Genomic DNA, 13,300 nt, shown 5'->3' with positions numbered 1-13,300 from the left:
CAATTCCTTATTGCTGTACTTTAGTCAATTTGGAAAAACTAAGGGAAAAACTAGAACTAACTAAAAGAGTATTCCCAGATTGAAAGCCAACTGATCCCATTACAGAAGAATTTTACAACAAACTCATGACTAATATAGTAGAAATATTTGTAGGAACAGAATGTTTTGATCAGATGATGCGTAGTTTAGGTACAGTAGATCAAAAAAGACTAACCTTAATTTCCCATAACGGCAGTGGTTTTGACAACTGGATTGCACTTAAAAGGGTAAAAAAATTAACACAATGTCCATTAGTAACAGATAAAAAAATTCTATCTCTTCCTGTATCTAATCCATATAAAGAAGAAAGATTGCAGAAAAAGTGGAAAAGAGAGAAAAAAATATCTGATAAAAATAACTATTTACAAAACATATGTCTCAGTTGTTCATTTCAAAATCAAAGCACTAGTTTGGCGGCATGGGGTAATTCATCTAATCTACCGATGAATTTGAGAAAAATAATGAATGTTGACATTGCTAAATGCACTAAAGGCAACTGGGAACCTTAAAGACATGAATGGGAGCCAAATGCTAAAAGAGATGCTCTCTGTCTTGGAGTCTTTTTGATAAAATACAATCAAGCAATGAAACAAACTGTCTTCCAAAACATTTTAAATAATCTAACAGCTCTGGCGCTATCTTTAAAGTCATTTGAAACGGACAAAATGAATGAGATTTGCGCCATATTAAAGGAGTATTTAGAAAGTGACAGTGAAGGAATAATAGATTCAAAGAATACAGCACAAGTACAAAAGATAAAACAGAAGTTCACGCTAAACTCAAAGAGCTGGACTATTCTAAACTGATAGCATTTGCACTAATGGGTTGTATGCCTCTGCTATGACAGAAGGTGAATATCCAAAAGCTGAAAGTGCTAGAGCATTTTTACCTGAGGAAGAAGAAGAATTTGTTAAGCTATTTAATGAAGAGAAATTCAGACCTAGAACAGCTATTTTAAAAGTCTGGTTTGAATATCCTACTGTTCTTTCAACCCATACCAGCTAAAGATAAAATAACTTTTACGAATAGAATAGATAAGAAGGAAACTGGCACTAAAATCAGGTTTAGAAATGGCTTCTGTTCAGATGTTTTAACATCGGTTGACATTCAAGAAGTAATTAAAGCTGGTGGTAAAATACTCAGGATATTAGATGGAATAGTCAATGAAGAAAATTTTAAAACTCAACCATATAGAGATTACATTTTAATTTTAAAGGTTTTAAGGAATAAATACAAAAAGGATTGGGATGTGGTTGCTAGTAACTGCATGAAGTTGTTAGGTAATTCCTTATACGGTTAATCTATTCAAAGAGATAGAAATACCTCATTGCATTTATGGAATGAAGAAAGCTTCCGCCTTAATTACGACAATCACGTCAAGAAGTATGACAAACTAAATGATACTCAATACATTGTCGAGATTAATGACGAAGAAAAAGAGTTTGTTCCTCCAAAGGATTCTTCAAGATTAACACCCACTCATTTAGGTGCGTTTATATTATCTCACAGTAAAGGAATAATGAACAATTTTATTCATGTAATAGATGGATTTTATAAACCAGAAATATACTATACAGATACTGATAGTTTATACATTTCTTCTAAATTGGGATAAATTAAATAAAGCTGGGTTGGTATCTGAAACTGAATATTGCAAAGGAAAGAATGACTATGGAGATGGTGGAATTATTTTTGGTATGTATTTAGCATCAAAAGTTAAATATAATATCATTTTGACTTCTGATGGTGTTTTGAAAGAAAAGAAAACGTTTAAGGGATACTCTAACTATAAGATTAAGGTGGACAATTATGTTCAATTAGCTAGCGGACATGATGTGACGAATGAATTTGATAAACCATGGGGAAAGAGTTTTACTGATGGAATAGTTATTCCTAATGAAAAACAAACTAAAAGATTTAGAAGTTATTTGAATTTAGTGAAGAGAAAAGCACCAGATGATGAAGGAAAAATGTATCCTTACAACTCTGGGAGGGAGATGTGCTTGGATGACGATTATGTATTTGATGATTTTGATTATTTTACAAATGTATCTAATGATGATCCATTAAAATAAATTTAGTTCTTTTGTTTTAAATGAAGTTGAATTACAATTTCCTCATTTCCAAAATCTATAAACCTATTTTTACCATCTTTGATTTCCAGATTTATATCTTTAATCATAAAGGAATTAAGTGGTAAATATCTTGTTTGAAATGGTTTCTCTATAATTCTATCGGTACAGTGAATGTTGGAATGCTTTTGTATTTGTTGAAAAATCCACCGTTTATCAAATTGCAGTGAATATTTATTACATCGATATCACTTTCGATATTAGCTTAGTGTGGTGCTAAAGTGGATTGGGTGTATATTTTTTTATCAAACCCTAGTAAAGTATTTAATGAATTTTGTACATTAAAATCAACTTGACTCTTATTTCTTAATATTAATTTTATTTTGTTCAGATTCAAATTACCTTCGAATTCAATATTGTTTCTAACATTTACACTTCCTCCATATTCAGATAATGGCTAATGGTAATCGTTAATGGCTACGTATTCATAGCTTCCTGGTAGTAAACTTATGGTTTTGACTGTAACTCCATTATCTGTTTATATCTTTATTTGGTTATTATTTTCGTTGATATTTCTAATGGAATTGTAAACAGAGAAATACTTTAATCCCAATTCATATTCTCGATTGCGATCGAGTTCATACTATAATCTAGAGACAATTTAATGTCTGATTTATTTGAGGTGATAATGAATAGTTGTTCTTTATTTGACATTTTTAATCACTCTTTTATAATCACTTTTATCTATGATACCTTTTTCGAGGAGTTTTTAGAATATGCAATTTACTTCATTATATTGTCTGTGTGATCGATAACCTTCCTTCATTGCCGTAATATTATTTGTAATCTATTAAGTAGTTCCTGGTTGTTGTCAGATAAAAACATTATATCTTGTCCAGATACCATATCTTGAATTCGTCTATTTCTTGTATGATTGAATTGTCTTCATTTTCTGCTTCGTCAACTTCATATTCATCACCAATAACTTTTTTTATATATAGATCAACTGCTTTCGATCTTCTTGTTTCAGGTCCTGACTTTCTAATTGCATGAAGAAATTTTGTGTATGCTACTAAATCCTTGTTATCGGCAATGTGAATATACCCACCATTCATTAATCTATTAATCCTTTTGTTAATGTAAATATTAAGTCTTTTGTATCGATTTTGAATATTGGGGAATTTGACTTAATTTCAATTCTAAATCCATTAAACAATAACCCCTCATCATCAATGATTGGTGAAATACTCTTTGGTAAATCTGGGTCAGGGTTTGAAAAAAGACGATTTATATCATCTAATGTCCTAATTATAATACCACTATATTTATTCGGTTTGGGCTGATCTTTATGAGCTTCTATACGAGGCATGGCTCTATATTCTAAAGGGAGCCGCGGTGGCTCAGTGAGTTAGACGCTTGCTCGCTAACCTGAAGGTCCAGGATTCAATCCCAGCATAGGTCGAGATAAAACCTTCGGATTTTTCAACCCGGTTTCCCCCTGTCAGTGATGCAGGTAAGAGGGGCTGACATGGAAAAAGCGTCTAGGCGTTCGGATAGGACAATAAACCGAGGCCCCGCTAATGCCGCTGTCCTGGCAAAATTTCCCTTATCGCACCCTGCATGGCATTTCCCGTCTTCATTAGCCCACATGGTGCAGAAAAGTAGGACGTAAAACTCCATTCATTTCATTTTTTCATTTCTATATTCTAAAACTAATTTTCTTTTAATATCCTCTTGAGTTTTTAATATTGGTTGAAATAGAGTTTGTAGATTTTCTGTTAATCCAAGTTGTTGTAATTTGTTATTTTTCAACTTGGGTCTTTATTTTATTCTTAGCTTTGATATATTCTTTATTTCTTTTTAAAATATTATTCCAATCGCTACTCATTTTTAAAAAATAAAATTAACATATGTCGATCATATCTCTTTCAAACGCAGGTTTTCTAGTATTTACAAATATATATCCATGATCATCTGGGTGTCTCCATTGAACTTTACAAACCTTTTTGTAATGTATCTCTATCCATTCCGTGATTTATAGACTAAATGATTTGAGATAAATCTTTGTCGTTTAATTCGAATAATAAAAAAAAAATTTGCATTTTTTCTAATAAACATAGAATCCATCCCGTAAAAAGATTGGGATTGGTATATGCAGTGACAGTTGTGATGTCTTCCTTTCGTGAAGAATTCTTGTTGAACAGCTTGATTTCTTTGTGCTACGCAGTCGTCAAACAATATTAAGTTCTTTCGATTGCTACCAATTTTAGACAAATCTAGATCATTAACATTTTTAGAAAGAAAAACTATGGATTCTTTGCTTTAATGTAGTTATCTATATCTTTTATTCCCACTTCTTCTTCGTTTTATTCATAATATTGAAATATGTCTTGAACGTCTTTCTTTGGTAAATATTCTAAAGCTTTGAGGAATTGATAATATGATTGCTCTGGTGTAGTAGTGTAGATATATAATGAATTGAAATCCAAAAGTTTTGATGTTGTCAACATGTTAAAAGTGAGATGAGTTTTCCCAGAACCGGAACTACCGCATATACACATGAGCATTGGGTTACTAGGAAATATTTCTGAATGTTTGAATTTCCTTCCCATTTTTTATATGCCCCCCATTTCAGAAATGGGGGGCGTATATTGGCATCACCAATGTACGTCGGTCCATCGTTCCGTCCGTCCACAAGACAAGACACAATTCTTGACGGATTGTGACAAAACTTGGTATGAGTGTTCGTTATCACCCAAGGATGAACCCTATTGAAAATCAGAGGAATCGAAAAATATTTAGTATAAGTTATTGCCCTTGTTCTTGTAAACACGTTCAATTTTTAGCTCGTAAACATTCTAGAAGGTACAATCCTAGACAGATTTTGACAAAACTTGGCATGAGTGTTTGCTATCACCTAAGGATAAACCCTATTGAAAATCAGAAGAATCGAAAAATATTTAGTATGAGTTATTGCCCTTGTTCTTGAAAACGCGTTCAATTTTTACCTCGTAAACATTCTAGAAGGCACAATTCTTGACGGATTTTGACGAAACTTGGCTTGAGTGTTTGTTATCACCCAAGGATGAAGCCTATGGAAAATCAGAAAAATCGAAAAATATTTAGTTTGAGTTATTGCTCTTGTTCTTGAAAACGTGTTCAATTTTTAGCATTCTAGAAGGCTCAATTCTTGACAGATTTTGACGAAACTTGGTAAATTGTTTATTATCACCCATGGATGAACCCTATCGAAATTAAAAAAAATCTAAATATGTTTCATAGGAGTTATTGACCTCGTTCTTGAAAACACTTTCAAATTTTAGCTCTTAAACACTAAAAGGCATGATTCTTGCTGGATTTTGACAAAACTTGGTTTTATTATTCAGTACGTGCTTAAGATTGAATATTTGCCTTCTAGAGTTTTCACAAGCTAAAAATTGAACATGTTTTCAAGAACAAGGGCAATAACTCATACTCAAAATATTATTCAGTATCGCCCTAAAGAATTCAAAAGAAGTGTATGACTGAATGTTGAATATTTCATACTGGTGATTGTTACTGTACTGCTAAATATTTTTATTCATAATCAAAGCTGCCAGTGGGCGTATATTACCTTGCCTGGCAAGCAATCTTTACTTTTTTCATCCTCTGCTGCCAACTTTTCCGTTGCTAAATTGTGTCTATGTTCTTCAGCATCTTTTACTGCAGCTGCTGTCTTTTCATAGACGGCTTTAGCATCAGCTGCTTTCTTATCGTTGGCAGCTCATACTGCGGCGTCTGTACCACCAGCTGCTATACCGGCTGGGGAAAGACCGCTAAATATCAAAGGTAGTAGGAAAGGTAAAAATCCACCTTCCTTTGCATTCGCGTCAATTCTTTCTAAGTCTATATTGTCCCTGAATTTACAATATTTGTATTTATCAATAAGTTTTTTAGTTATGCTGATTTTTTTACCGTTGAAAGTTATTACAGTTGGTAAAGCTGTTTAAAGTTTCTGGCTTAATTTTTAAGGGTGTATTTTTTACTCAATTCTTATCATTCTTCAATCTGCTATTTTAATTTAATGTTTTGCTTCTTCGAGTAGTAAACAATACCCGGTTACATGTCCTGGTGTTTTTTCAATATGAATATTTATGTTCACTCCTGTTTGGAAAGATCTTATTGGTGAGCTGATAGATCAAAACAGAAGATTGGATAATAAAGTGCAAAATCTACATATTCAAACTGAGGTGGATTTCCAAATAATTCACAAATGTTTTTATAGTTTCTATACAATAATTATAATCTTGAGTTTGGTTCATTGCTACTCTAAAGATATTATTCTTATTTGTCTGTAAGTCTGCTAAGTTCTTGAAACCAACCATTAAATATCTTGCTGGTTTAATAGTATTGGTGATTGGCCAAGTAGTGGATTCTCCAGTTAAAGTCATGCTACCTACCGTGTTGCGACGAAGGAAAGCTATTTCAATATCTTTACTTAATGAGTTGAATATTCTCGTTTCTACTTCATTTGATGGTGTTATTACCGGTATATAAAGTTGGAGATTCGTTATTTCTAATTTTGCATCTGAAGCATTCTCTCCAAAGAATATCTTATCATCGTTGATTTCTCTTTGTAGATGAATTTTATATGGTAACCCTATTGAAACTTTTCTGTGTTCCAATTTACGTAATTACCTCACCTATTATTTTCAACAACATTGTTATACTGATTTACTCATTTTTCGAATCCATGAATAGCTGCTCGTCTACTCTTTCTATTGTGTTTCGAGCAACAACTCTCACTCTAGTTAAATCTGCATCATTTGCAACATTTCTTACCGGTTCTTTTAAAACACTTCCATCACCAACATTGGGTATCCAGCCTGAGACTGAAGCGTAATTTTTGGGATAAAGAACTGTTTTCAACATTGTGTCAAATTCCCCAGGGTGTTAAATGGTTTCTGTAGGATTTGAACCAGCTTCCAAAACCATCTCGCTAAATAAAGATGGAAAGAAATTGTTTTCTAACGTTGTATTAGTTTGTGGTACACGATTTTCATTGGGAGTTCCATCTTTGATTTTGAAATCGCATCTGAAATAAGCATCAGTAAGAAGCAACCAATTTGATAATTAATTTATTTCATTCAACTAGGATTTAGAACCAACAGTAGTAGAGATGATAATATAATCCTTTTTTTTCTTTTTAGATGAATAACGAATGGGATCGTATAATTTAAAGATTGGATCTAGTATGTAATTTTTATTTGCCATTTTTAAGGTTTAAAATTTGAGTAGAAATTGTGGTCTGTTTTGTTGATGGAATGTAGGGTATGTGACAGTATGGTGAATTTGGGAAAAATGTTGTATATGAGACAGTATGTGATAGCATGCTCAATTTGGGAAAATTTTTTTTTTGGTAAATCCGCATAATATGGTAAAATGGGGGGAACGTAGTGTATGTGACAGCATGCTCAATTTGGTAAAAAAAAGTCGGGATATGGCAAAATGGCATATGATAAAACGGCATATGGTAATGTACACATACTACTCACCCAAGGATGAACCCTATTGAAAATCAATAAAATCGAAAAATATTTTATATCAATTATTGCACTTGTTCTTCAAAACGCGTTCTATTTTTAGCTCGTAAATACTCTACAAGTCACAATTCTTAACGGATTTTGACAAAACTTGCTGAAATTGTTTATTATCAACCAAGGATGAACCCTATCGATAAAATCGAAAAAATATTTAATATATGTTATTGCCCTTGTTCTTCAGAACGCGCTCAATTTTTAGCTCGTAAACACTCTAAAAGTCACAATTCTTTACAGATTTTGACAAAACTTCACGAAATTGTTAATTATCACCCAAGGATGAACCCTTTTGAAAAGCAATAAAATCAAAAAATATTTTATATGAATTATTGCCCTTGCTCTTCAAAATGCGTTTGATTTTTCCTCGTGACCAGATGTGGCCCTACTTCTACGCAAGAAGGTTTGCATCTTTATGTCATTCCTGGTTTATGTCATGCATCTAGACAAAAATGGCACTTCAACAGGGGTGTTTTTAATGGAGGAGAGCAAGGGGTCTGACTTTCTTAAGCACCGATTTTGGACATTATTTAGGTTGCTCTACAAAATGAGTGAAGAGAGAGTTGTAGGCCTACATAAAGTTAAATCAAACTCGACTAGTGTCTACTAAGCATTACAATAAATTTGAGCGAAAATAAACCTGACCTAGCTCCCCTACTAAAAGATAGCTTGCCAGGCAAGGTAATATACGCCCACTGGCAGCATTGATTTTGAACATAAATATTTAGCAGTTCAGTAACAATCACCAGTATGAAATATTCAACCTTCAGTCATACACTCCTTTTGAACTCTTTAGGGTGATACTGAATAATATGGAGTATGAGTTATTGCCCTAGTTCTTGAAAAAGTGTTCAATCTTTAGCTCGTGAGACTGTAGAAGACATATATTCAATCTTCAGGACGCTAATGAATAATAAAACCAGGTTTTGTCCAAATTCGGCAAGAATCATACCTTCTACGAGTTTTTACAAGCTACAAATAGAACGAGTTAGCAAGAACAATTGCAATAACTTATACTAAATATTTTCAATTTTTCTGATTTTCAATTGGTTTTATCCTTGGGTGATAACAAACACTCAAGCCAAATTTCGTTAAAATCCGTCAAGAGTGTTTACAAGCTAAAAATTGAACCTGTTTTCAAGAATAAGGGCAATAACTCATACTCAATATTTTTCGTAGGCATTTCATGTGGGCGTATAAAAATGAATAGAGTTTTACGTCATACATTTCTCAGGACAGTGGCATTAGCCTGTTCAACTGTCCAACTTTCGAGGGATCTTTAACGTGCACAGCCTGTATTGTCCCATCCGAAGGACAAGACGCTTTTTCCATGTCAGTCCCTCTTACCTGCATCACTGACAGGGGGAAACCGGGTCGAAAAATATTATCTCGACCTATGCAGGATTGAACCCTGGACCTTCAGGCTAGCGAGCAAGAGGTTAACTCACTGCAGAGCCACTCTTATTATTTAGCCCATTAACGCAAATCCAGTTTTACCATGAGGATCCAGTTTTACCCTGAGGTCCCATTTTGAGTTTTATAAAACTTGGCCATATCAACATATATTTGTTTAAAGATTATTTTCATTTATTTATCATAATACATCGATAAACTGAAAAAATGTTCAGGTCATTCCTTATAATTAAATCAACTCGAATGCGTGTTTAAATATTTATCTAAAATAGCAACAAACTAAGGGACAAAATTGGCGCACAAATATCTAAAATTTTAACATAATGTTAATGAACTGATACTAACAATAGAGACTTTCAAGAGAACAGCCAGCCAATCAGCAATAAGTAGGTCACCTATTTATAGTCTACTGTCTATTGCTTTCAAGTTCAATTATTGAAAGCTGAGTTTGAAATAAGTCCAAAAATCATGATTTTGTTGATATTTGGAGAATTCACATTCGAGGGAATTTGTAAAAAAACGTAATCCTTCAGTGAAGTGTTGATTTCGGCTCTGGTGAGGTACGAAGGAAAGACATCGACGCTGTGTAGTGGCTGCGTCAATCTAACTCAATGATAAAAGTAGTCTGCTAAGGGACGGAGCTTATATTTACATTCCGTTTACACAGATATAAACCGAATTCATGTAACTGCTGTTATACAATCAAATTGCGTGATACCGTGTTAAAGGAATCGTGATTTAATTATATATATATATTCGATTATTGGATGGCTGATACTTATGTCAATCGAATTACAGGTATTCTAATTAGCTCGTAATTAGCTAATTACGACGAGGATTTTTATAGCGTGACCATGATAACAAAATTGTCCAGTCTTTTTTCAAATAACCAGTGTATACAGTCGGGGACATCTGTGATTGGTTAAAAATCGTTTAAATATGCGCGCATGTGCACTCCCAGCATTACTTACTTTCCTCACAATAACAATATGGCGGCAGGAAGAATGCACTGTTTACAATTTAAAAAGGCTTCAGATTCAGAAAATAAAGGGAAAAAGGAAGAAATGGGATCAAGAAAATCCAAGAATATGTTTAGCTAAGGATGTCTTTGAACGTTGGTTTAATTTCATGGAGGAGAATCAGTTAATATCAAACGGTGAGGCAGCCACTCTCTTGCTCAACAGTCGGTAAGAATAGGGCCCGTGAGGGAGAATTATTTCTACTTTCATTTCTATTTTCCAATGACATGAAAGCTTGAAGAACATTTTATCAACTACACAACACGTTGATTACAATGTCATTTTTCGGCTTTTTTCCTGTAAGAATAGGCATTTCCACTCATTTTTGTTGCTTTGTCAACCTTTTTTTGAGAAAAGTTCAAAGATGAATGTTTTAAAGTCTCTGTGCTATACAAATGCCTTTCCATCCAATCATTTATACAGTTGATTAGTGCAAAAGCTAACAATATAACTAATATTCAACTGACTTAAGCCAAGGATTCCAAATCCTACAAAATATGCAATTAGTACTGAGTTTGTTTTTATATTTTACAATAGGTATGACAGCCTAAGCTGTCTACTGTTAGGCCCAGTTCATCTGCAGCATCAAGCTTTCAAGCAGATATGCAATGGCTACTGATTATTATTATTAGTGATTTCAGAAGGGTATGTTTACTTTTTGCTTGTTTTTTTTCCATTTATCATTGATTCTTATTATCAGTTTTACTTTTGACTCACAGATGGAAAAGGGATTATACAAATAATCAACCTAAGTTCGATAACCAAGAAATTAGGATGTCCATTGTTCAGTGAACACCATATTATTTGTTATATTTGATATCAAAGAATTTTGAATTTTCAAATTCTAGGAGTATTGTTAATTCACCCATGGTTTCTGGTATGTAACAACTTTCTGATACTAGTGAAGAGAACTTATGACAAGGTATGAGAAGAAAGCAAGAGATGAAGATGAGTCATTTTTGCTGTAAGTGAATCAAATTTTATAAGCTTAATATTTTCATTTATAATTTTTATTGCTATTCTGTGACTAAGTAAATGTTGATTCTGAATAGAAATGTTACTGTAGGTTTATATGAATTGAGTATGAAATTTGATTGATTGCCATATTTAGAATTACATGTATATTTTCAGGATTGTGCCATTAAGTTCATCCAAGTTATGAGTTTGACTCGGTAGAATGTTGTGGAGATAGTGTTGATCTTTAATATGGTATGTCAATAATATAAGTTGACTTTATTTATCCAAATTTTTTTCTTTTTTGTTTTGTTTTTCTATATTTCACATTTTTTTGTGTCATGCATTTGCGACAAGAGCAGATATAAAATAATATACAGCAATTCTTGTTGTCACAATGTATAATATCATTTTTATATGCCCACACGTAAGTATGGGCGTATATTGTAGTTCCCGGTCCGTCTATCGGTCCGTCCGTTCACATTTACCTCATGCTCACCGTACAGACTACAATTCTCTATTGATTCCTTAGTAGTACTAGAGCTTACATATTGGTCGCACGGGGATTCCCCATTCCATTTCATTTCATGGGGAAAATGCGACAAATATGTAAGCTCCCAAATAAGACCTAAACACCCTACATTCCATCAATTCCCTCCCAAAAAACCTAAACACCCTACATTTCATAAATTCTTTCACTAAAAAAAGACCTAAAAGTATTACACCTAAACTCCCTTCATTTCCTACACCAAAAACACCTTCAATCAATTTCCTACATTCCATCAAAAAAAGCATATTAAAAATACCCTTATATAAAATAACATAACATTTCTAGCCTCGTTTTAAATAATGTAGAAGGGAGATAACTCTTTTTTGGAAACGCAATTTTCTACTCAATTTTTAAACCTTAAAAATGGCAAATAAAACATTAGATCCAATCTTTAGATTATAAGATCCGATTCGTTATTCATTTAACAAGAAAAAAGAGGATTATATTATCATCTCACTGACTGTTGGTTCTAAATCCCAATTGAATGATGGTGGTAGAATTACCTTCGAAATAAATTCATTATCGAATTGGTTGCTTCTTTCCGATGCTTATTTCAGATGTGATTGCAAAATTAAAGATGGAACTCAGAATCAAGTTCCACAAACTTATATAACGTTAGAAAATAATTTCTTTCCATCTTTATTTAGCGAGATGGTTTTGGAAGCTGGTTCAAATCCGATAGAAACAATGTTGAAAACAGTTTTATATCCTAAAGATTTCGATTCAGTCTCAGGTTGGATACCCGATGTTGGCAATGGAAGTGTTTTAAAAGAACCGGTAAAAAATCTTGCAAATGATGCTGATTTAGCTAGAGTGAGAGTTGCTGCTCGAAACACAATAGAAAGAGTAGCACGAGCAGCTAATCATGGATTCGAAAAACGAGTACTTCAGTACAATGATATTGTTGAGAATAATAGGTGGGGTAATTACGTAAATTGGAAATTATATCCTTTATTCGGTCTGTTGTAACATAGAAAAGTTTCCATAGGGTTACCATATAAAATTCATCTACAAAGAGAAATCAACGATGATAAGATATTCTTTGAAGAGAATGGTTCAGATGCAAAATTAGAAATAACGAATCTCCAACTTTTCATACCCGTAAAAACATCATCAATTGAAGTAGAAACGAGAATATTCAACTCATTAACTAAAGATATTGAAATAGCTTTTCTTCATCGTAATACGGTAGGTAGCATAACTTTAACTGGAGAATCCACCACATAGCCAATCACTAACACTATTAAACCAGCAAGATATTTAATAGTTGGTTTCAAGAACTTACTAGATTCTCAAACGAATAACAATAATGTCTTCAGAGTGGCAATGAACCAAACTCGAGATCCTTTAATCCTTAAAGTTCAAGTAAGATTAAACAACGATAATTATCCTAACCAACCTTTAACAATTAATCCAACCACAAAGGATTATACTGAATTGTATAGAAACTATAAAAACATTGAATTATTTGGAAATCCTCCTCAGTTTGAATATGTAGATTTTGCACTTAATCATCCAATCTTCTGTTTTGATCTAACAGCTCACAAAGAAGATCTTTTCAAAACAGGAGTCAACATAAATATTCATATTGAAAAAACACAAGGAGATGTAACCGGTTATTGTTTACTACTCGAAGAAGCAAAACATTTAATTAAAATAGCAGATAGAAGAATGATA

The 13,300-nt window shown here is 32.8% G+C and overlaps 2 protein-coding genes across 2 annotated transcripts; both read left to right on the top strand.

Moving 5' to 3' along the window:
* Positions 1-704: 704 nt before the first annotated feature.
* LOTGIDRAFT_157534 (hypothetical protein) lies at positions 705-2,114 on the top strand (the record flags this gene model as incomplete). Its single annotated transcript, XM_009049742.1, has 2 exons — positions 705-785; positions 1,602-2,114. The coding sequence occupies 2 exons, from the start codon at positions 705-707 to the stop codon at positions 2,112-2,114; spliced, it is 594 nt and encodes a 197-aa protein (XP_009047990.1).
* Positions 2,115-11,033: 8,919 nt separating this feature from the next.
* Positions 11,034-12,981, top strand: LOTGIDRAFT_157533 (hypothetical protein; the record flags this gene model as incomplete). The annotated part of the gene is made up of 4 exons (XM_009049741.1): positions 11,034-11,083; positions 12,181-12,540; positions 12,598-12,811; positions 12,943-12,981. The coding sequence occupies 4 exons, from the start codon at positions 11,034-11,036 to the stop codon at positions 12,979-12,981; spliced, it is 663 nt and encodes a 220-aa protein (XP_009047989.1).
* Between the last annotated feature and the right edge of the window lie 319 nt (positions 12,982-13,300).

The sequence above is a fragment of the Lottia gigantea genome (assembly GCF_000327385.1).
Source record: "Lottia gigantea unplaced genomic scaffold LOTGIsca_14, whole genome shotgun sequence".
Classification (NCBI taxonomy): Eukaryota; Metazoa; Mollusca; class Gastropoda; family Lottiidae; genus Lottia; species Lottia gigantea.
The sequence above is the reverse complement of the archived record's forward strand: the minus strand, read 5'-3'. Positions and strand labels throughout refer to the sequence as shown.